The sequence below is a fragment of the Coregonus clupeaformis genome, chromosome 1 (genome assembly GCF_020615455.1).
Source record: "Coregonus clupeaformis isolate EN_2021a chromosome 1, ASM2061545v1, whole genome shotgun sequence".
In the NCBI taxonomy this organism is placed as follows: Eukaryota; Metazoa; Chordata; class Actinopteri; order Salmoniformes; family Salmonidae; genus Coregonus; species Coregonus clupeaformis.
Genome location: NC_059192.1, coordinates 35,371,891 through 35,397,528, shown reverse-complemented (window position 1 = coordinate 35,397,528; position 25,638 = coordinate 35,371,891). Strand labels below are relative to the sequence as shown.

General features: G+C 42.7%; 1 protein-coding gene across 1 annotated transcript in view; it reads right to left on the bottom strand.

The window, feature by feature from the left end:
* The window catches only part of wdr90 (WD repeat domain 90), a 65,716-nt gene extending 40,865 nt beyond the window's left edge, over positions 1-24,851 (bottom strand). The window contains exons 1-10 of the mRNA XM_041877486.1: positions 24,528-24,851; positions 24,275-24,366; positions 23,795-23,971; positions 7,871-8,009; positions 6,081-6,251; positions 4,260-4,386; positions 4,077-4,144; positions 3,764-3,876; positions 3,293-3,553; positions 3,043-3,105 (exon numbers count right to left, since the gene is read on the bottom strand). Of these exons, the coding sequence (XP_041733420.1) occupies positions 3,043-3,105; positions 3,293-3,553; positions 3,764-3,876; positions 4,077-4,144; positions 4,260-4,386; positions 6,081-6,251; positions 7,871-8,009; positions 23,795-23,971; positions 24,275-24,366; positions 24,528-24,540 (1,224 nt within the window). The 5' untranslated portion in view covers positions 24,541-24,851. The remainder of the gene's footprint in view (positions 1-3,042; positions 3,106-3,292; positions 3,554-3,763; positions 3,877-4,076; positions 4,145-4,259; positions 4,387-6,080; positions 6,252-7,870; positions 8,010-23,794; positions 23,972-24,274; positions 24,367-24,527) is intronic.
* Positions 24,852-25,638: the final 787 nt, after the last annotated feature.

The window sequence follows — 25,638 nt, the reverse complement described above, 5'->3', positions numbered from 1 at the left end:
CAAGCACGTATATCCTACCAATGGGACATTAAAAACTGTAATATCTTATGTTTCACCGAGTCGTGCCTGAACGAAGACATGAATAACATACAGCTGGCGGGTTATACATTGTATCGGAAGGATAGAACAGCAGCCTCTGGTAAGACATGGGGTGGCGGTCTATGTATATTTGTAAACAACAGCTGGTGCACGATATCTAAGGAAGTCTCGAGGTTTTGCTCGCCTGAGGTAGAGTATCTCATGATAAGCTGTAGACCACACTATCCACCAAGAGAGTTTTCATCTATATTCTTCGTAGCGGTCTTTACCACCACAAACCGATGCTGGCACTAAGACCGCACTCAATGAACTGTATACGGCCATAAGCAAACAGGAAAACGCTCATCCAGAGGCGGCGCTCCTAGCGGCCGGGGACTTTAATGCAGGGAAACTTAAATCAGTTTTACCTCATTTCTACTAGCATGTTAAATGTGCAACCAGAGGGGAAAAAAACTCTAGACCACCTTTACTCCACACACAGACACGCGTACAAAGCTCTCCCTCGCCCTCCATTTGGCAAATCTGACCATAATTCTATCCTCCTGATTCCTGCTTAAAAGCAAAAACTAAAGCAGGAAGCACCGGTGACTCGGTCAATAAAAAAAGTGGTCAGATGAAGCAGATGCTAAGCTACAGGACTATTTTGCTAGCACAGACTGGAATATGTTCCGGGATTCTTCCGATGGCATTGAGGAGTACACCACATCAGTCACTGGCTTCATCAATAGGTGCATCGATGACGTCGTCCCCACAGTGACTGTACGTACATACCCCAACCAGAAGCCATGGATTCAAGGCAACATCCGCACTGAGCTAAAGGGTAGAGCTGCCGCTTTCAAGGAGCGGGACTCTAACCCGGAAGCTTATAAGAAATCCCGCTATGCCCTCCGACGAACCATCAAACAGGCAAAGCGTCAATACAGGACTATGATCGAATCGTACTACACCGGCTCCGACGCTTGTCGGATGTGGCAGGGCTTGCAAACTATTACAGACTACAAAGGGAAGTACAGCCGCGAGATGCCCAGTGACACAAGCCTACCAGACGAGCTGAATTACTTCTATGCTCGCTTCGAGGCAAGTAACACTGAAACATGCATGAGAGCATCAGCTGTTCCGGACGACTGTGTGATCACGCTCTCCATAGCCAATGTGAGTAAGACCTTTAAACAGGTCAACATTCACAAGGCCGCAGGGCCAGACGGATTACCAGGACGTGTACTCCGAGCATGCGCTGACCAACTTGCAAGTGTCTTCATTTACATTATCAACCTCTCCCTGTCTGAGTCTGTAATACCAACATGTTTCAAGCAGACCACCATAGTCCCTGTGCCCAAAAACACTAAGGTAACCTGCATAAATGACTACCGACCGGTTGCACTGGCGTCTGTAGCCATGAAGTGCTTTAAAAAGGCTGGTCATGGCTCACATCAACACCATTATCCCAGAAACCCTAGACCCACTCCAATTTGCATACTGCTCCAACAGATCCACAGATGATGCAATCTCTATTGCGCTCCACACTCCCCTTTCACACCTGGACAAAAGGAAAACCTATGTGAGAATGCTATTAAATGACTACAGCTCAGCGTTTAACACCATAGTGCCCTCAAAGCTCATCACTAAGCTAAGGACCCTGGGACTAAACACCTCCCTCTGCAACTGGATCCTGGACTTCCTGACAGGCTGCCCCCAGGTGGTAAGGGTAGGTAACAACACATCTGCCACGCTGATCCTCAACACGGGGGCCCCTTAGGGGTGCGTGCTCAGTCCCCTCCTGTACTCCCTGTTCACTCATGACTGCATGGCTAGGCACGACTCCACCACCATCATTAAGTTTGCCGATGACACAACAGTGGTAGGCCTGATCACTGACAACGACGAGACAGCCTATAAGGAGGAGGTCAGAGACCTGGCCGTGTGGTGCCAGGACAACAACCTCTCCCTCAACGTGATCAAGTCAAAGGAGATGATTGTGGACTACAGGAAAAAGAAGAGGACCGAGCATGCCCCCATTCTCATTGACGGGGCTGTAGTGGAACAGGTTGAGAGCTTCAAGTTCCTTGGTGTCCACATCACCAACGAACTATCATGGTCCAAACACACCAAGACAGTCGTGAAGAGGGCACGACAAAGCCTATTCCCCCTCAGGAGACTGAAAAGATTTGGCATGGGTCCTCAGATCCTCAAAAGGTTATACAGCTTCACCATCGAGAGCATCCTGACCGGTTGCATCACCGCCTGGTATGGCAACTGCTCGGCCTCCGACCGCAAGGCACTACAGAGGGTAGTGCGTACGGCCCAGTACATCATGGGGCCAAGCTTCCTGCCATACCAGGCGGTGTCAGAGGAAGGCCCTAAAAATTGTCAAAGACTCCAGTCACCCTAGTCATATACTTTTCTCTCTGCTACCGCACGGCAAGTGGTACCGGAGCGCCAAGTCTAGGTCCAAGAGGCTCTAAACAGCTTCTACCCCCAAGCCATAAGACACTTGAACATCTAATCAAATGGCTACCCAGACTATTTGCATTGCCCACCCCCTACTCTTTTACGCTACTGCTATAATATATTATTATTATTATTATATATTATTACTCTGTTTATTATCTATGCATAGTCACTTTAATAACTCTACCTACATGTACCTATTACCTCAATTACCTCGACTAACCGGTGCCCCCGCACATTGACTCGGTACCGGTACCCCCTGTATATAGCCTCGCTATTGTTATTTTACTGCTGCTCATTAATTATTTCGTACTTTTATTTCTTATATTTAATGTTTTTGGGGTATTTCTTTTGGTATTCTTTCTTAAAATTGCATTGTTGGTTAAGGGCTTGTAAGTAATTTCACTGTAAGGTCTACACCTGTTGTATTTGACTCACACCAATAACTGTATGGGTTCACACAATATTTTGTACAATATCATTGTACAGAAACTAACAAAGTCGTCAGGTGTTTCAAAAACTAAAGTCAATCTCTTTTTTCTTGTCTTTTCTTACCCGCTGTTGGGATTCCTTGGCTGAGGGAAGAGTGACAGGTCTTGAGACTGCTGTACACACAATCTGGAAACACAAAGGGATGAATACGGAATCCTTCAACAATACAGAAACAAAGCAGGAATGTGTAGGAGCAGGGAAAGCACAGGAAGTAGCTTTGTGAAGGAGGTCTGTTACATAAAGGTGGGGTGTAAGTTGAGTGGTGTGTGTGTGTGTATGTGTGTGCGCAAATGCTAAATGGTGTGAATCTCACCTCCTCTACGTCGCTGTCCTCTCTGTGGGTGTTGATGTCATCCTCGGTGTGTGCGTACACGTGCACGCCCCCATCATCCGTGAATGGGATCCTGACAACAGAGCGGTGCGACCTGGAGGTCCTCGACCCCTGACCTCTTTCCAGGTTGTCGCCATGGTAATTCCAGTCGTCCTGTGACGTGTCTTGGCCGTTCAGGCCGGATGTGACCACTCCCAGCTCAGGAATACTGGACGTCACCAGAGTGGTGCGATGCCTCGGGTGCTGGGGGAGGAAAAGGCACATCAAGTTTTATGACAATGCGAAATACAGACATTTATAATTGTACACAGAACAGACAGTCTGACACAGACTGTATACAGAAAATGGGAAGAGCACAGATGTTCACATTTCTTAGAGCATGAAAATACAATTTTAGACACAAAGATCACAGACATAAAACCAACCACCCACACACACAGGCTATTGTCTTACTAGTTTGGGGGTGGTGATCTGCTGGATGAGGGACACTCTGTCCTGCACTGATTTGCTGATGTTCACACTACGAGACATCTCTCTCATGGGACTCCTCTCTGCTGGGGAACATGCTGGGGCAAGACAACAATAACGTGCTGTTACTACCGAATTTGTACTATGCAATTAATATTTTAATTCTACTGTAATTATACACTAACATAGTAATCACTGCTTTTGTCACAATTGCTGCCTAGGCACATCTCTTCTTAACTGCATTGGGATTACTGAGGTAAATCAAACACTAATAGGAGTTATAGTGTTGTCCACTTACTAGACACAGGGCAGGGATAGCCTTTCTGAATGGAGTCAAAGGGCATCTTGGCTCCGTCTGATGGAAACCTGTTGGAATAAACAAAGAAGTAGCTGAAAAGTTTTAAACATAAGTCCAGGTAGTCCCTCGCTTTTTCAATTCAGTTTTCTCCCATTTGAATACCACCCCAGTGAGGCCACCCACCTGATGTAGTCGTAGAGGTCATGCCAGCTGCCTCCCTTGGGCACAGGGAAGGACATCTCCCTGGGCATGGGGCCTGTGCCCAGAGATGACGCCAACCCGGCCTGCTTTGCCTCGTTGAAGGACACTCCTGGAGGGAAAATAACAAAGGATAAAAATTTGAATTTCTTGAAGAATATTGAAGAGATAGATTAGTCTTGGAGCCGGGCTAGAACTATGGGGGAGGCACATTGAATGAACACAATTGATTGCACCCCCACACAGCCTGGTAAATTGCACTGTGGTTTAATTGAAGAATCATTTTGAAATTAAAGTAAGTACTTCAAACTCAGGAATTGACCATGAATAAGTAGGTTCCGCTGTTTTAGAAAACATTCAAGTAAAAAATACGCACTTCAAATTCAGGAAATGGTCTGAAATAAGCAGGTTGAAGGTTCAGCTGTTGTTGAACATTTGCTCAAATAAAAAATATGCCAAACTAAGGAAATGGTCTTGTAAGTAGGTTCAGCTGAAGGATTCTCTGCATTTAAACGATTTCTATAAAAATGCAGAGATAAGGGCCAGGCTTTTGAACATCTTGAAGAAAATAAGCCCTGAACCTGAATATATTTTTGTTTAACAATGTGGTAGCTATACACAGTTTATTAGGTACACCACCCCGATCATGAAAATGGATCGCTCCTACAGACAGTGAGTCACATGGCCGTGGATTGCTATATAAAGCAAGTAGACAGGCATCGAGGCATTCAATTACTGTTCGATTTAACGTTTGAATGGGCAAAACGAGAGACCTAAGCAACTTTGAGCGTGGTATGATTGTCAGTGACAGGCGCGGCGGATCCAGTATCTCAGAAACAGCCACCCTCCTGGGCTTTTCACGCACGACAGTGTCAAGAATTGTGCAAGCTAACAGTCGGGCAACAAACAGACAAATAACGGCGCAGTAAAACAGCGGTGTGCAGAACGGCATCTCGGAACGCACAACTCGTCGATCCTTGTCACGGAAGGGCTATTGCAGCAGATGACCACACCGAGTTCGACTCCTTTCAGCTAAAAACAAGAAGAAGCGTCTCCAGAGGGCACGTGATCACCAACACTAGACTATTGAGGAATGGAAAAACATTGCCTAGAACATGACAGTGAGTGCAGTTTACTTGAGTGGCCTGCTCAGTCCCCAGACCTCAACCCAATAGAGCATATTTGGGATGAGATGGAACGCAGCATGAATGTCCCACCGTCCAATCTGCAGCAACTGCGTGATGCCATCACGTCAGCATGGTCCAAAATCCCTGTGGAATGTTTCCGACACCTTGTAGAATTCTCTGAAGAATTCAGGTTGTTCTGGAGGCAAAGGTGGGTCCGACCTGGTAATAGATGGGTGTACCTAATAAACTGGCCGGTGAGCGTATGTCTCTACACTGAATGGGTGTGCAGTGCTCTGTTCACGACCACGCTGGCCTTCAAAGCTCCCAGGTAATTGTTTGGCCATGTTTTCGTTTCTTATTAATTTCTTATTGTAAAAGGGGACATGTGCACAAACGGTATATGGAACATTCTTCCTCAATGACAAAAGCTGACACATTATTACCAATGAAAATAAAACTAATAGCTAGTTCTGTGGAAACATTCAAAACATTGAAACCAGACTAATGGTCTATCAGCCAGGAATTGTCTCCCACATTGCTCACCACAGTGCAATTTCATCTTGTGCACATACACAGTCATTGGTAAACATAACCTGACATGACATTATGAAGCATCTAACACTATATTACATTATAACACTATTATAAACCCTGTGATAGCTTTGGGTCTCAGTCTCACCAGGGTCTAGCACCAGGTCACTGGTGAACATGTTTTTCACTGACATGTTGGCACACAGTTTGATTGTCTTCAGGTGGCTGTGGCGGCGGTTGAGGTAGACAGAGAGAACGTACTGCAGGTCCATCATCAGACAGGTCCAACGCACCGTAGAGGGGGCGGGACCCACCAGATCTGGCCAATAGAAGAACTTGGTCATGATCAAGGAACACCACAATATGATTGTAATTAGCTAGCTTAGCCATGTTCAGTGAAGACATCCCAGAAGGCAAAACTCGACAAATCTGATTAAAATGACCAGCTTTTGGTTGTTAAAATTCAACCAGTTTTGCTTGAACATGATTGGCAAGGATTGTTGTTGTAACTAATAATAATAATAATAATAATATGCCATTTAGCAGACGCTTTTATCCAAAGCGACTTACAGTCATGCGTGCATACATTTTTTTTTTTGTGTATGGGTGGTCCCGGGGATCGAACCCACTACCTTGGCGTTACAAGCGCCGTGCTCTACCAGCTGAGCTACAGAGGACCTCTGTCGATATGTTCAGAGATGATGTACGGTGAGAGAAAAACGTTTGCCCACTGACAAAGACATGATCAGTCTATAATTTTAATGGTAGGTTTATTTGAACAGTGAGAGACAGAATAAGGGAAATAAGTATTTGACCCCTCTGCAAAACATGACTTAGTACTTGGTGGCAAAACCCTTGTTGGCAATCACAGAGGTCAGCCGTTTCTTGTAGTTGGCCACCAGGTTTGCACACATCTCAGGAGGGATTTTGTTCCACTCCTCTTTGCAGATCTTCTCCAAGTCATTAAGGTTTCGAGGCTGACGTTTGGCAACTCGAACCTCAGCTTCCTCCACAGATTTTCTGTCCATCGTCCCTTTGATGCAGTGAAGTTGTCCTGTCCCCTTAGCAGAAAAACACCCCCAAAGAATAATGTTTCCACCTCCATGTTTGGCGGTGGAGATGGTGTTCTTGGGGTCATAGGCAGCATTCCTCCTCCTCCAAACATGGCGAGTTGAGTTGATGCCAAAGAGCTCGATTTTGGTCTCATCTGACCACAACACTGTCACCCAGTTCTCCTCTGAATCATTCAGATGTTCATTGGCAAACTTCAGACGGCCCTGTATATGTGCTTTCTTGAGCAGGGGGACCTTGCAGGCGCTGCAGGATTTCAGTCCTTCACGGCGTAGTGTGGTAACAATTGTTTTGTTGGTGACTATGGTCCCAGCTGCCTTGAGATCCTTGACAAGATCCTCCCGTGTAGTTCTGGGCTGATTCCTCACCGTTCTCATGATCATTGCAACTCCATGTGGTGAGATCTTGCATGGAGCCCCAGGCCGAGGGCTTGTGTAGGTCTACAATCTTGTCCCTGACATCCTTGGAGAGCTCTGTGGTCTTGGCCATGGTGGAGAGCTTGGAATCTGATTGATTGATTGCTTCTGTGGACAGGTGTCTTTTATACAGGTAACAAGCTGAGATTAGGAGCACTCCCTTTAAGAGTGTGCTCCTAATCTCAGCTCGTTGCCTGTATAAAAGACACCTGGGAGCCAGACATCTTTCTGATTGAGAGGGGGTCAAATACTTATTTCCCTCATTAAAATGCAAATCAATTCATATCATTTTTGACATGCATTTTTCTGGATTTTTTTGTTGTTATTCTGTCTCTCACTGTTCAAATAAACATACCATTAAAATTATAGACTGATCATTTCTTTGTCAGTGGGCAAACGTACAAAATCAGCAGGGGATCAAATACTTTTTTCCCTCACTGTATGTTTTTACCGTGTCTGGCTGTTTTTGCGGTGCTCTCGTACACCGAGCCCTTGGCCGCTCCACACAGGAAGGGGAAGTGCAGCCAGGTGGCTGTGGACTTGAACTCCTTAAACAGGTTGGAGAAGGAGACACGAATCACCTGGCCCTCCTACAAAAAACAGCAGAGGAAACAGGGAGGTCAAATATAGTACCTGTAATTCTTATGGTGGGGTTGTACTGGTAACTGGTAAAAATGTGAATACAGATTTGTACAGTTGAGTCCGTTTCTGAGGTAAAATGGACTCTTAAGAATGTGATGAAACTTTGTTGCTCCTTGCCGAAACAAGAAACTAGCAAACAATCTTTGATTGAAATTCTTTTTTAATCTTCAACATAGAAATGCTACCAAAAATAATTAACTGAAACTGGTTACAAATGACGGAGTCACCCATGATTCACCAAATGATATTTTGAAGGAGGAAGCAAAGTACTTCAAGCATATGTTTTCGTTTCAGTCGCCTCCATCTCCTTTAACTGAAGCAAATTGTAGAGATTTGTTTTCTATTGATAATGTAAAATTAAACAGCCATACAGAAAGACTCATGTGAAGGTGAAATTACAGAGGAGGAACTTCTGGATGCAATTAAAGTCCGGGAAAACTCCAGGGTTGGATGGCATACCAGTCGAGGTACACCAAACCTTTTTTGATATACTCAAGACCGTTATTAGCATGTTTTAACCACTCCTATGTAAATGGTAGATTATCAGACATTCAAGAAGAAGGTCTGATTTCATTATTACTGAAACAGGATACAAGTGGAAAATATAAAGATCCAGTCAATTAAAAAAAATTGGTGGCCCCTTACACTTCAGTGTTGTGATGCAAAAATTCTAGCAAAATGTATAGCGCATAGAATTAAAAAGGTATTGTCGGATATTATTCATTCTAATCAGACAGGTTTTTTACATGGACGATACATTGGAGATAATAAAGTATGAAAAATGTATACACTCTAACTGTAAGTCGCTCTGGATAAGAGCGTCTGCTAAATGACTAAAACATTTTAAAATAATATAAAGGCAAGTACTGGAAACAATAGAACACTATGAAAAATCTGGGAAACCAGACCTGCTATTCATAGCAGACTTTGAAAAGGCATTTGATAAAGTACGACTGGGGTTTATATATAAATGCCTGGAGAATTTAAATTTTGGAGAATCTCTTATAAAATGGGTTAAAATCATGTATAGTAACCCTAGGTGTAAAATAGTAAATAATGTCTATTTCTCCAAAAGTTTTAAACTGTCAAGAGGAGTGAAACAAGGTTGTCCACTATCGGCATATCTATTTATTATGGCCATCGAAATATTAGCTATTAAAATCAGATCCAACAATAATATCAAGGGATTAGAAATCCAGGGCTTAAAAACAAAGGTGTCATTGTACGCTGATGATTCATGTTTTCTTTTAAATCCACAACTAGAATCCCTCCACAGCCTTGTAGAGGATATAGATACATTTTCTAACCTCTCTGGATTACAACCAAATTATGATAAATGTACTATATTACGTATTGGATCACTAAAAAATACAATTGTTACATTACCACATAGTTTACCAATAAAATGGTCCGATGGTGATGTGGACATACGCGGAATACATATCCCAAATGAAATAAATGATCTCACTCCAATACATTTTAATAGAAAGTTAGCAAAAATAGATAAGATCTTGCTACCATGGAAAGGTAAATACCTGTCAATTTGATCACCCTGATTAACTCTTTAGTATTATCCCAGTTTACCTATTTGCTTATTGTCTTGCCTACACCTAGCGAACAGTTATTGAAATTATATGAGAAAAAAAATATTCCATTTGATTTGGAACAGCAAGCCAGACAAAATTAAACGGGCCTATTTATATAATGAATATGAATTCGGAGGACAGAAATTATTAAATATTAAAGCATTAGACCTATCACTAAAAGCTTCAGTCATACAAAAGTTATACTTAAATCCGAACTGGTTCTCTAGCAAATTAGTCAGATTGTCTCACCCAATGTTCAAGAATGACCTTTTCCCCTTTATTCAGATTACAACCTCTCACTTTCAGTTATTTGAAAAGGAAATCATCTCCCAAATATCACTATTTCTAAAACAAGCCATAGAAAGTTGGTTGCAATTTCAATTTAATCCTCCAGAAACTACAGAACAAATAATGCAACAAATATTGTGGTTAAACTCAAATATACTAACTGATAAAAAAACATTTTTAAAAAAAAAAACATATGGAAATGTCTGATCTACCCAAAATTACAACCAAATAATTGCAGCATTAACACAAAAATGGAAGGGGAAAGTGGAAGGGGGAAAAAGTAAGGAACCTGTCTGTCGGCCCTGCATTAAAGAACATAATTGGTTAAAGAAAATTGTGATTAATAAAAAAGTATACCAGTTTCATTTAAGGACCAAAGGATTGACAGCCGTCCCATTTAGATTGCAAAATAGTTGTGAAGAGATTTTTGACGTACCGATTCCATGCATAGTGTTTATGAACTGACACGCAAAACAACACCGGATTCAAAACTTAGAATTTTTCAATTTAAATTATTATACAAAATTCTTGCTACCAATAGAATGTTATTTATATGGGGGATACAATCTTCCCAGCTCTGCAGATTTTGCTGCGAAGAGACAATCATTAGATCATTTGTTTTGGTACTGTCCATTTGTAGCTTGTTTTTGGACACAGGTCCAGGAATGGCTAAAGGGTTGCAATATTTACCTGGAGCTAACCCTGCAGATAGCACTACTGGGTGACCTGAAAAGTCATAGTCAATCGATCAATAATATTATAATACTTTTAGCAAAAATGTTTATTTTCAATTTACAATCTGTAGAAACGATGAGAATAGAAGGGTTCAGAACTTCTGTAAAACATCACAGTACAGTTGAAAAATATATGGCAAATAGAAATCCAATATGGATGGTGTTAAGAGATAGATGGGAGGTGTTGAATGGAGTTGAAGGATGGGACTAATAACAACTAACAACAACTAATAACAACAAGATACAGTGGGGAGAACAAGTATTTGATACACTGCCGATTTTGCAGGTTTTCCTACTTACAAAGCATGTAGAGGTCTGTAATTTTTATCATAGGTACACTTCAACTGTGAGAGACGTAATCTAAAACAAAAATCCAGAAAATCACATTGTATGATTTTTAAGTAATTAATTTGCATTTTATTGCATGACATAAGTATTTGATACATCAGAAAAGCAGAACTTAATATTTGGTACAGAAACCTTTGTTTGCAATTACAGAGATCATACGTTTCCTGTAGGTCTTGACCAGGTTTGCACACACTGCAGCAGGGATTTTGGCCCACTCCTCCATACAGACCTTCTCCAGATCCTTCAGGTTTCGGGGCTGTCGCTGGGCAATACGGACTTTCAGCTCCCCTCCAAAGATTTTCTATTGGGTTCAGGTCTGGAGACTGGCTAGGCCACTCCAGGACCTTGAGATGCTTCTACGGAGCCACTCCTTAGTTGCCCTGGCTGTGTGTTTCGGGGTCGTTGTCATGCTGGAAGACCCAGCCACGACCTATCTTCAATGCTCTTACTGAGGGAAGGAGGTTGTTGGCCAAGATCTCGCGATACATGGCCCCATCCATCCTCCCCTCAATACGGTGCAGTCATCCTGTCCCCTTTGCAGAAATGCATCCCCAAAGAATGATGTTTCCACCTCCATGCTTCACGGTTGGGATGGTGTTCTTGGGGTTGTACTCATCCTTCTTCTTCCTCCAAACACGGCGAGTGGAGTTTAGACCAAAAAGCTCTATTTTTGTCTCATCAGACCACATAACCTTCTCCCATTCTTCCTCTGGATCATCCAGATGGTCATTGGCAAACTTCAGACGGGCCTGGACATGCGCTGGCTTGAGCAGGGGGACCTTGCGTGCGCTGCAGGATTTTAATTAATGACGCCGTAGTGTGTTACTAATGGTTTTCTTTGAGACTGTGGTCCCAGCTCTCTTCAGGTCATTGACCAGGTCCTGCCGTGTAGTTCTGGGCTGATCCCTCACCTTCCTCATGATCATTGATGCCCCACAAGGTGAGATCTTGCATGGAGCCCCAGACCGAGGTTGATTGACCGTCATCTTGAACTTCTTCCATTTTCTAATAATTGCGCCAACAGTTGTTGCCTTCTCACCAAGTTGCTTGCCTATTGTCCTGTAGCCCATCCCAGCCTTGTGCAGGTCTACAATTGTATCCCCGATGTCCTTACACAGCTCTCTGGTTTTGGCCATTGTGGAGAGGTTGGAGTCTGTTTGATTGAGTGTGTGGACAGGTGTCTTTCATACAGGTAACGAGTTCAAACAGGTGCAGTTAATACAGGTAATGAGTGGAGAACAGGAGGGCTTCTTAAAGAAAAACCGGAATTCTTACTGGCTGGTAGGTGATCAAATACTTATGTCATGCAATAAAATGCAAATTAATTACTTAAAAATCATACAATGTGATTTTCTGGATTTTTGTTTTAGATTCCGTCTCTCACAGTTGAAGTGTACCTATGATAACAATTACAGACCTCTACATGCTTTGTAAGTAGGAAAACCTGCAAAATCGGCAGTGTATCAAATACTTGTTCTCCCCACTGTAACTAATGTAAAGCATACTGTGTCCATAATAAGTATATAGGTTATAGGTTGAGAGCTTTTGTGAAAGAGCACAGTTAGAAAGATATGGCATATAGAAGCAAACCGGATGGACATCATGAAAATGATCGGAGAGGTTGAGGGTACAGGAAGTTCAGGAGTAAAAACAAACAAAATAGAATTCTTGTAAAATTGACTGTGTCCATAAAATGTATATAGTATGTATAAGCTGGAAGTTGAGGCCTAAGCATTGTTGTTCAGTAGTTTACTCCAATTAGGGAAGGGGTGGTGGGGTTGGAAAGTAATAAAGGGAAATATATTTTTTTAAAGGATATGAATATATATGTATGTTTGTGTATATGTATGTGTGTATATATATATTTGCGAGGAAAAAAACATATGGGGGATTGGAAGTGATGCAGACAATTACATTGACGGAAGTTACAATCTATCTGCAATATTAAAGCTGATCTACCCCCTAATTTTTATTTTTATTTTTACATACAGTGGGGAAATGAAGTATTTAGTCAGCCACCAATTGTGCAAGTTCTCCCACTTAAAAAGATGAGAGAGGCCTGTAATTTTCATCATAGGTACACGTCAACTATGACAGACAAAATGAGAAATTGATTGCCGAGGCAACGACCCCCACAATGTAGCAGCAGCACACATAGAAATATAATTTATAGATTCATTCTGTTTCTATGGCAGCACATGCAGTCAGTAGCAAAGGAAAGGAGAAAATGAGAGTCTAAATTACTGTCATCCAAACCTTAATCTACAGTGAGAATAGGTCTATTTCACTCTTTGCACCGATGATGAGTGATAAGTGATCCACTGAACCCCCAGGCAAATCTAATTACAGAATTATATAGTGCGTCCAACTTTCAAGCATGGCTTTGGGTGCCCTTGGGTAGATGAAATCAACCTTGTCAAAATGAGGTACTAGGTGTTGTGTATTGGGGTTCTGCCGCAGAGCATCATAGGGGTTTGTATGTGTTAAGATGAGCATGTTCAAATAAATGGTTGAACTAATTACTGGTCTCCCGTCTCAACATTATAAAGACGTGGTTATAAAACCAACGAGACATAACAAAAGATTGCCGACGAGTGAGTCTGAACCTACAGGAACTATTCTGTCCGGGAAGAAGTCGGTTTTCACAAGTTTAAATTGTTATTTTCCGTGGTACAGTCTAGGCTAATGTTAGCACAGTGTATTGCTAGCAGAGGCAAGTGCAGTCGAACTAGCTAAGAGAGAGAGTTAGCATCGTCATGGACGGACGGAGCGGGAAAAACATTTGATTAAAAAGGGAGGAATATACAGTGAGTAAAGGAAAATACATTTATTCAACTGTGAAGACAAACTTTGAAATTAAAAACTGCTAAATTTGCGAACTTGAGGATGAAACGTCAGTGAGTAAGGTGAATGAAGATCACGTGACAGAGGAAAATATTGCTGTGGCAGAACAGAATTTTACCATGGTTGAGGACAATATTGAAGTGAGTGACAATCAGGAGCCTTTTGAGAAAGGAAAAAATATTGGAATTGTTGGAAACATTGGACAGTTTGATGAAAGTATTGAGCAGTGGAGCTCATATACAGAACAGTTTGACTATTTTGTTCTTGCAAATTACATTGGTGAGGACCAATTTGTGCCTACATCTTTTTATGGGGCCAGGGACATTTGGTTAGCTACGCAGCCTGCTACAGCCAGACAGGCCAGGTAATAAGACGTATGGGGATTTTGTGGAAATACTGAAAGGACACTTTTCACCCAAACCACTAGTTATTGCTGAAAGGTTTAGGTTCCACAAAATAAATCAGGAAGAGGGAGAATCAGTGACAATGTTTGCTACTGCATTAAATAAACTATCAGAGCACTGTGAGTTTAATGACGTTCTAAATGACACCATTAGAGAGAGTGAAGCTACACAAAAGAGACTATTGATGGAAAGTAATCTGACCTTGGCAAGGGCCATTGAAGTCAGTGTGTCCATGGAACTAGATGCTAAAGAGGCTCAGCAGTTGAGTTCATCAGGAAAAGCGCACAACTGAGTTGCAACTGAAAATCAGAGACAGGGAAATCAAGGCACATGCTTCCGCTGTGGCAAAGCGGGATATCAGGCGTCTACGTGCTGGTGTAAGGACATGAATTGCAGAGCCTTTGATAAAAAGGGCCACATCGAGCTCAGAGAAAACGTCAGACTGAAAACAAACAACAGACATTCCAACGAAAGAAAAATAGATGTTCACGCTGATGAGCAGGAGAACACTGAGGTGAGTGGCAGCTGTATCTCTTGTATCAGACACACACCAACATTGTTGAAAGCACGACACGTACCTTATACTATCAGAACAAAAGTCGAGGCTGACTTCGACGCTCTAGCTAAGAACAAAGTACTGGAGTTGGTCAGCGTGAGTGAATGGGCTACACCAATCGTACCAGTCCTTAAGAAGGATGGTGGAATCAGTATATGTGGAGACTTAAAGTCACAGTTAACACTGTTGTCAACTGAGCAGTATCCACTACCACAAAAAACCTTTTCACGGGCTTCCGCTGCATCAGTTGCTTTGTCAGGACAAAACATGGAAATGGACAGATCAATGAGAGGAAGCATTCGTGAAAACCAAGGAAACACTGAAATCTGAGGCAGACACACTTCGAGCCGTCATTGCCCATCCAACTAGTTTGTGATGCTAGTCCCTATGGTGGTGGAGCAGTCGTGTCCCATATCATGGCTTCCAATGAAGAAAAGACGATCGTTTTCGCATAGAGGACATTGAACAAAGCAGAAAGTAACAACGCATAGATAGAACGAGAAACTCTGGGCATAGTTTTTGGAGTGCATAAGTTTCACCCATATTTGTAGGGGAAGAAGTTCACCCTGCTTACAGATCATCATCCGCTGACGAGAATCTTTGGACCACATACTGGGATGCCGTCACTTTCTGCAAGCAGAATGCAAAGGTGGGCTTTGTTGTTTTCAGCACACACCTATGACATCAAGTACCCCAAGTCAGAACTGCATCGCAACGGAGATGGACTTTCCAGGTACCACTACCTGTGGTCAAGCCGGAGTTATGCCAAGTGGACATCTTCTACTTCAGACAAGTGGAAAACGTCACATCAACACAAGTGTGGAGAAACACCAGAAACGACCCTGTGTTATCTGAAGTGATGGACATCGTCATCAAAGGTAAAGCCGCAGGAGATGCTCTCGAACTGAAACCTGTCCAGGAGAACTGAGCTGTAGCTACAGTCCGGTTTTCTGCTGTGGAAGAGGAGTGTTATCATTCAGCGTTCGCTGAGGAAACCAGTGTTGCAACAGCTACACTCAGGTCATTGTGGAATGGTTCACATGAAGGAAATTGCACAAAGCTACTTCTGGTGGCCTGGATTGGATGAAAGCATTGAGGGGAAAGCAACAACAATGTTCCTCATGTCAGAAGGTTAGCAACATACATCAACTTGCACCTCTTCATGTGGGATTGGCCAGAGGAGGTAAGGCAACGCAAACACGTCAACTTCGCAAGTCCATTCGAAAACAGAATGTTTCTCGTGGTCATGGATACGCATAGCAAGTGGCCAGACCCTACCATATTCTACTACTGCAGAAAAGATCATCCAGAAGTGTTTAGTCAGTTTGGATCGCCACTCCAACTCGTTAGCGACAACGGACCGCAGCTAGTGTCCCAAGAATTTGCTATGTTCCTACAGGTGAATGGCATACAACGCATCAGGTCCGCACCGTATCATCCATCTAACAACAAGCTGGCGGAAAGTTTCGTACAGACCATGAAACATGCCTTAAAAGCGTCTCAGGGTCAAGGGACACTGCACCAACGTTTGAACAGCTTCCTGCTATCCTAAAGGAACAAGCCTCATGCAACCACCAAAGCTTCACCTGCATCTCTACTCATGAAGGGAGAGCTATGTAACAAGCTTCAAACTACTCTAACCTCCGAACTCAAAGGAGACAGTGCGACGTCAAAAGGAGAGTCAAGTCAAACGTGAACTGAGAGGACAGAGCTTTCAAACCTGGAAAAACTGTCTTAGCTAGGAACTTCCTCAATGGACCAAAGTGGGTTCCTGCAACAGTCATTGCTCAGACTGGTCATGTGTCCTACACTGTCCAGATTGCAGAAGACTTCATCTAAAGGCACACAGATCAGTTACTGTTGAGTAAGTGAGTGGTCCAGAACTGTTACTGGGTTACACCCTGACCAAGAAGTTGTCACCTAGGGGCTCACAGTCACGTTCTCAGGACACTAACTCAGCCGCACCCACACAAGTACATGACGAGACTGTGACACACAGGATACCCACGTGTCAACATCTGTGTCAACGCCACAGTCTAGAGACATTGTTGTTGAGAGTCGACCGCTGTTACACTACATATAGGTGGGCAGCTAAACGTTTGGACTTGTAGAACAGACTCTTCCAACAGTTCATGTAGGAGGGGAGGAGTTGTTGTGTATTGGGGTTGTGCCGCAGAGCATCATGGGTGTTTGTATGTGTTAAGATGAGCACGTTCAGATAAACGGTTTAACTAATTAATGTCTCCCGTCTCATCATTATTTAATTGTTATAAAGACGTGGATATGAAACCAACGAGATAAGGAACCCAGATAGAATCACAGAGACAAGGCAGATGTGACAAGACGTATAAATGGTAGCAAGAAGCCATACGGGCAATTCCAGGGGAAAGTCAACCTGAGAAAAAAAGTGTATTCTTCCAAAATGAAACCATGTTCATACAGTAATTATCCTTAAGGTATATATACTGAACAGAAATATGAACGCAACATGTAAAGTGTTGGTCCCATGTTTCATGAGCTGAAATAAAAGATCCAAGAATTGTTCCATTCACACAAAAAGCTTATTTCTCTCAATTTTTGTGCAAACATTTGTTTACATCCCTGTTAGTGAGCATTTCTCCTTTGCCAAGATAATCCATCCACCTGACAGGTGTGGCATATCAAGAAGATGATTAAACAGCATGATCATTACACAGGTGCAACTTGTGCTGGGGACAATAAAAGGCCACTAAAATGTGCAGTTTTGTCACACAATATAGCGCCACAGCTGTCTCAAGTTGAGGGAGCGTGCAATTGGCATGCTGACTGCAGGAATGTCCACCAGAGCTGTTGCCAGAGAATTTAATGTTCATTTCTCTACCATAAGCCGCATCCAATGTCATTTTAGAGAATTTGGCAGTACTTCCAACCGGCCCCACAAACGCAGACCACATGTAACCACGCCAGCCCAGGACCTCCACATCAGACTTCTTCACCTGCGGGATCGTCTGAGAAAAGCCACCCCGACAGCTGATGAAACTGAGGAGTATTTCTGTCTGTAATAAAGGCTGTTTGTGGGGAAAAACTCATTCTAATTGGCTGGGCTGGCTCCCCAGTGTGTGGGCCTGGCTCCCCAGTGGGTGGACCTATGCCCTCCCAGGCCCACCCATGGCTGCGCCCCTGCCCAGTCATGTGAAATCCATCGATTAGGGCCTAATGAATTTATTTCAATTGACTGATTTCCTTATATGAACTGCAACTCAGTAAAATAGTTGAAATTGTTGCTTGTTGTGTTTATATTTTTGTTCAGAATAAAAACAGGTGTTGAGTGTCGTGGAAATGGGAGAGAGAGGAGAGACTGTTCTGAATAGTAATGTTACTTGACCTTTAACACTACTCAATTGTAATTAGTAGGAAATAATCACATGCAAATTCCTTAGAATTATAAGGCATACAGTGCATTTGGAAAGTATTTAAATTTTTAGTCATTTAGCAGACGCTCTTATCCAGAGGGACTTACAGTTAGTGAGTGCATACATTTTCATATTCAGACCCCTTGACTTTTACCACATTTTGTTAAGTTGCAGCCTTATTCTAAAATTGATTAAATTGTTTTTTCTCTCATCAATCTACACACAATACCCCATACATAAGTACTTTATTGAAGCACCTTTGGCAGCGATTACAGCCTTGAGTCTTCTTGGGTATGACGCTACAAGCTTGGCACACCTGTATTTGGGGAGTTCCCCCCATTCTTCTCTGCAAATCCTCTCAAGGTCTGTCAGGTTGGATGGGGAGCGTCGCTGCACAGCTATTTTCAGGTCTCTACAGAGATGTTCGATCGGGTTCAAGTCCAGGCTCTGGCAGGGCCGCTAAAGGACATTCAGAGACTTGTCCCAAAGCAAGTCCTGCGTTGTCTTGGCTGTTTGCTTAGTGTCGTTGTCCTGTTGGTAGGTGAACCTTCTCCCCAGTCTGAGGTCATGAGCGCTCTGGAGCAGGTGTTCATCAAGGATCTCTCTGTACTTCCCAAATTGTAAAGTGGTTATCCCACTGGCTATAGGGTGAACGCACCAATTTGCGAGTCGCTCTGGCTAAGAGCGTCTGCTAAATGACGTTAATGTGCCCTTGAGCAAGGCACTTAACCCTAATTGCTCCTGTAAGTCGCTCTGGATAAGAGCGTCTGCTAAATGACTAAAATGTAAATGTAAATGTACTTTGCTCCGTTCATCTTTCCATTGTTCCTGACCAGTCTCCCAGTTCCTCCCACAGCATGATGCTGCCACCACAATGCTTCACCATAGGGATGGTGCCAGGTTTCCTCCGGACGTGATGCTTGGCATTCAGGCCAAAGAGTTCAATCTTTATTTAATCAGACCGGAGAATCTTGTTTCTCATGGTCTGAGAGTCCTTTAGGTGCCTTTTGGCAAACTCCAAGTGGGCTGTTGTGTGCCTTTTACTGAGGAGTGGCTTCCGTCTGGCCACTCTACCATAAAGGCCTGATTGGTGGAGTGCTGCAGAGATGGTTGTCCTTCTGGAAGGTTCTCCCATCTCCACAGAGGAACTGGAGCTCTGTCAGAGTGACCATCGGGTTCTTGGTCACCTCCCTGACCAAGGCCCTTCTCCCTCGATTGCTCAGTTTGTCCGGGCGACCAGCTCTAGGAAGACTCTTGGTGGTTCCAAACTTCTTCCATGTGAGAATGATAGAGGCCACTGTGTTCTTTGGGACCTTCAATGCTGCAGAAATGTTTTGGTACCCTTTCCTGATCTGTGCCTCGACACAATCCTGTCTCGGAGCTCTACAGACAATTCTTTCGACCTCATGGCTTGGTTTTTGCTCTGACATGCACTGTCAACTGTGGGACCTTACATAGGCAGGTGTGTGTCTTTCCAAATCATGTCCAATCAATTGAATTTACCACAGGTGGACTCCAATCAAGTTGCAGAAACATCTCAAAGATGATCAATGGAAACAGGATGCACCTGAGCTCAATTTCAAGTCTCAAAGCAAAGGGTGTAAATACTTATGTAAATAAGAGATATATACATACAGTGGGGGAAAAAAGTATTTAGTCAGCCACCAATTGTGCAAGTTCTCCCACTTAAAAAGATGAGAGAGGCCTGTAATTTTCAGAGGTACACGTCAACTATGACAGACAAATTGAGCATTTTTTTCCAGAAAATCACATTGTAGGATTTTTAATGAATTTATTTGCAAATTATGGTGGAAAATAAGTATTTGGTCACCTACAAACAAGCAAGAATTCTGGCTCTCACAGACCTGTAACTTCTTCTTTAAAAGGCTCCTCTGTCCTCCACTCGTTACCTGTATTAATGGCACCTGTTTGAACTTGTTATCAGTATAAAAGACACCTGTCCACAACCTCAAACAGTCACACTCCAAACTCCACTATGGCCAAGACCAAAGAGCTGTCAAAGGACACCAGAAACAAAATTGTAGACCTGCACCAGGCTGGGAAGACTGAATCTGCAATAGGTAAGCAGCTTGTTTTGAAGAAATCAACTGTGGGAGCAATTATTAGGAAATGGAAGACATACAAGACCACTGATAATCTCCCTCGATCTGGGGCTCCACACAAGATCTCACCCCGTGGGGTCAAAATGATCACAAGAACGGTGAGCAAAAATCCCAGAACCACACGGGGGGACCTAGTGAATGACCTGCAGAGAGCTGGGACCAAAGTAACAAAGCCTACCATCAGTAACACACTACGCCGCCAGGGACTCAAATCCTGCAGTGCCAGACGTGTCCCCCTGCTTAAGCCAGTACATGTCCAGGCCTGTCTGAAGTTTGCTAGAGTGCATTTGGATGATCCAGAAGAGGATTGGGAGAATGTCATACGGTCAGATGAAAATAAAATATAACTTTTTGGTAAAAACTCAACTCGTCGTGTTTGGAGAACAAAGAATGCTGAGTTGCATACAAAGAACACCATACCTACTGTGAAGCATGGGGGTGGAAACATCATGCTTTGGGGCTATTTTTCTACACAGGGACCAGGACGACTGATCCGTGTAAAGGAAAGAATGAATGGGGCCATGTATCGTGAGATTTTGAGTGAAACCCTCCTTCCATCAGCAAGGGCATTGAAGATGAAACGTGGCTGGGTCTTTCAGCATGACAATGATCCCAAACACACCGCCCGGGCAACGAAGGAGTGGCTTCGTAAGAAGCATTTCAAGGTCCTGGAATGGCCTAGCCAGTCTCCAGATCTCAACCCCATAGAAAATCTTTGGAGGGAGTTGAAAGTCTGTGTTGTCCAGCGACAGCCCCAAAACATCACTGCTCTAGAGGAGATCTGCATGGAGGAATGGGCCAAAATACCAGCAACAGTGTGTGAAAACCTTGTGAAGACTTAGAAAACGTTTGACCTGTGTCATTGCCAACAAAGGGTATATAACAAAGTATTGAGAAACTTTTGTTATTGACCAAATACTTATTTTCCACCATAATTTGCAAATAAATTCATTAAAAATCCTACAATGTGATTTTCTGGAAAAAACAATCTCATTTTGTCTGTCATAGTTGACGTGTACCTATGATGAAAATTACAGGCCTCTCTCATCTTTTTAAGTGGGAGAACTTGCACAATTGGTGGCTGACTAAATACTTTTTTTCCCCACTGTACATACATACATACATACTACCAGTCAAAAGTTTGGCCACACCGACTCATTCAAGGGTTTTTCTTTATTTTTACATTGTAGAATAATGGTGAAGACATCAAAGCTATGAAATAACACATATGGAATCATGTAGTAACCAAAAAAGTGTTAAACAAATCAAAATATATTTTAAATTTGAGATGCTTCAAATAGCCACCCTTTGCCTTGATGACAGCTTTGCACACTCTTGGCATTCTCACAACCAGCTTCATGAGGTAGTCACCTGGAATGCATTTCAATTAACAGGTGTGCCTTCTTAAAAGTTAATTTGTGGAATTTCTTTCCTTCTTAATGCGTTTGAGCCAATCAGTTGTATTGTGACAAGGTAGGGTTGGTATACAGAAGATAACCCTATTTGGTAAAAGACCAAGTCCATATTATTGCAAGAATAGCTCAAATAAGCAAAGAGAAAAGACAGTCCATCATTACTTTAAGACATGAAGGTCAGTCAATACGGAACATTTCAAAAACTTTGAAAGTTTCTTCAAGTGCAGTCGCAAAAACCATCAAGCGCTATGATGAAACTGGCTCTCATGAGGACCGCCACAGGAATAGAAGACCCAGAGTTACCTCTGCTGCAGAGGATAAGTTCATTAGAGTTACCAGCCTCAGAAATTGCAGCCCAAATAAATGCTTCACAGAGTTCAAGTAACAGTCACATCAACATCAACTGTTCAGAGGAGACTGTGTGAATCAGGCCTTCATGGTCAAAAGGACACCAATAAGAAGAAGAGACTTGCTTGGGCCAAGAATCACGAGCAATGGACATTAAACCGGTGGAAATGTTTCCTTTGGTCTGGAGTCCAAATTTTAGATTTTTGGTTCCAACCGCTGTGTCTTTGTGAGAAGCGGTGTGCGTGAACGGATGATCTCCGCATGTGTATTTCCCACCGTAAAGCATGGAGGAGGTGTTATGGTGGGGGGGAGGTGCTTTGCTGGTAACACGGTCTGTGATTTATTTAGAATTCAAGGCACACTTAACCAGCATGGCAACCACAGCATTCTGCAGCGAAACGCCATCCCATCTGGTTTGGGCTTAGTGGGACTATCATTTGTTTGTCAACAGGACAATGACCCAACACACCTCCAGGCTGTGTAAGGGCTATTTTACCAAGAAGGAGAGTGATGGAGTGCTGCATCAGATGACCTGGCCTCCACAATCCCCTGACCTCAACCAAAATGAGATGGTTTGGGATGAGTCAGACCGCAGAGTGAAGGAAAAGCAGCCAACAAGTGCTCAGCATTTTGTGGGAACTCCTTCAAGACTGTTGGAAAAGCATTCCAGGTGAAGCTGGTTGAGAGAATGCCAAGCGTGTGCAAAGCTGTCATCAAGGCAAAGGGTGGCTATTTGAAGAATCTGAAATATAAAATATATTTTGATTTGTTTAACACTTTTTTTGGTTACTACATGATTCCATATGTGTTATTTCATAGTTTCGATGTCTTCACTATTATTCTACAATGTAGAAAACAGTCAAAATAAAGAAAAACCCTGGAATGAGTAGGTGTGTCCAAACTTTTGACAGGTACAGTATGTGTATATATATACACACACACATATTTGCAAACATTTCTAAAAACTTTATTTTCGCTTCGTCATTATGGGGTATTGTGTGTAGATTTTTATTTAATCCATTTTAGAATAAGGCTGTAACGTAACAAAATGTGGAAAAAGTCAAGGGGTCTGAATACTTTCCGAATGCACTGTATATTTATTTTATCAGTGCTGTGCCATTCCATTATGATATCAAAACATTAAGTACTATGCCCTTGTAGAATAATAACATGCCTCACAACACAGAGATCCTATAGAAATCAGTTTTATAAAGTAAGTAATTATATGCCTGACAATGCCATTGTGTTCCTAGTCTCGAAAACCCAACCCTTTGCAACACTTTTGGCATAGAGGAACTACGTCACTTCTTACGTCACTACTTTATCCGCTTGAATAAAATACAAAATATTTGCTAGCAAGATCACAGAGGTTATTTTTAATGAGTGGCTAGTTTGCATCAACTACCTTAACTAAAACCACTGCAAAAGTTTTTCCCCAAAACGTATGTTTTGAATCGCGACGTTCTATCATGTCTGCCTCGTGATTTGTTGGTAGAGTATTTTTTCCGCTTATTGACGTAGGCAGTGACGTAGTTCCTCTATCATTGAAACCAGACCCTAGTTCCTTCAATTGGAATAACAACCACAATGGAGTGTGCCAACGCAGAAAATAATGGCACACCCAAGCTGTACATAACAATGCTGAATTCAACCCAAGAAACAGCCAGGGTTGAAAACCATGTCTCCAGTCAGTACCTCAGCAGCGATGTCCAAATGCACCACAAAGTGTTTGGTAGGACTGGGTCTGAAGAGCAGGTAGAGGTAGCGTCCTGTTAGCCCCAGGGACTGAGTGCTGGTCTTGGGCAGAAGGATGTAATTGCTGGCTGGAATGGACCCCCGGATCCGAAACACTGAACACATTAGTGTTTTGTCCTGTCAGAATGTCATAATGAAAAGTCACAATTAAAAGCAAACTGAAGACCTGGGGTGAATCTCAAAAGTATTTTCTTGATTCCTCACTTCCATCTGACATGGGCGGGAGCATTGGATGAAAAGGTCTAAAGGGGGTCAACTTCAGAGCTTCACCTCACTTCTCTGATATTTTGAGGAAGGGAGAGAGTGGGCACAAGGTATCAAGGACTTTTGACATGATTGACACCCCAGGTTACCTCATCTCGCCAATGCAGGATTTATTAATAGTGAATTGATAAGGTATAAGAGTAGAGTGTAGCTTACCATATAGGTTGTCACGTCTCCCTCTCTTGATGTCTTCTTCCATTCCTCAACTCTCATGTGTTTGAAGATGTTGACATAGGGGTGTTGCCACACTGTTAGGCACAATAAACATTGAAGGGCACTAGCTAGAAATACTGTAAATGCATTTAGCTAGCTAGAGTAGTTGTCATAATTCATTACTCTGTATTTTTAACAACCAGCAGTGAAACAAGTTCGCCGGTAACATGCTGTGATATGCAAATAAACCCTTTACCTCTCGACGTCATTGTAGAAATATGTCGGGGAGTCCTGTCAAGTTACTTAACATTAGCTAGCTAACGTTAGCTAGTAATTCACCTGTTGATTAAATCTGGCAAAAAAAATGTACTATACCGGCTAGCCACTGTGGCTTTGCTGTGTTATCAACTCGACGTGTGTAACAAAGGTACCATCAACATTTAACGTGCTTTACGAAAGAAGTACATGTTTTGTCTCACTCCATATTTTCCTTTAAATTTGTGCATGCAAGGTTTTTTCTGTTCTTCGCCATGTAAACAACAGATTTTTGCATGGCAATCTGTACACTCCCGCTACAACCGCCGCCGTTTCCAACGGCGATACGTAGACACGTCTTTACGTCCCGTGGTGCCTCTGGGAGCAGTAGTTCAGGACCATAGAGAGCAATAGTAATGGCGTCTTTTTGTAGCCATTAACTCCGCAATGGCTCGTTGTGCAAATTAATGTGTTTGTTGGTGTTTTTTGGATTAACGCCGAAAATAAGGTTTGTGGTAAACACAGGTTTATTAGAACGTATACGTTTGTGATAATCTTCATCAGCTAACGTCACATTTTGTGAATTTTGAAGCATTTATGTAATCAAAACAAGCACAAAAAGGCTTCATAATTCATTAAGGTAATGTTAACTGACTGATATCTCATAGAACAAAACATACACTATATATACAACATTTGTGGACACCCCTTCAAATTAGTGGATTCGACTATTTTAGCCACATATATAAAATCTAGCACACAGCCATGCAATCGCCATAGACAAAAATTGGCAGTAGAACGGCCTTACTGAAGAGCTCAGTCACTTTCAACGTGGCACCATCATAGGATGCCACCTTTCCAACCAGCCAGTTCTTCAAATTTCTGCCCTACTAGAGCTGCCACTGTCAACTGTAAGTGAAGTGGAAATGTCTAGGGACCGTCGAGTGCTTAAGTGTAAAAATCGTCTGTCCTCAGTTGCAACACTCACTACCAAGTTCCAAATTGCCTCTGGAAGCAACGTCAGCACAATAACTGTTCGTTGGGAGCTTCATGGTCGAGCAGCCGCACAAAAGCCTAAGATCACCATGCGCAATGCCAAGCATCGGCTGGAG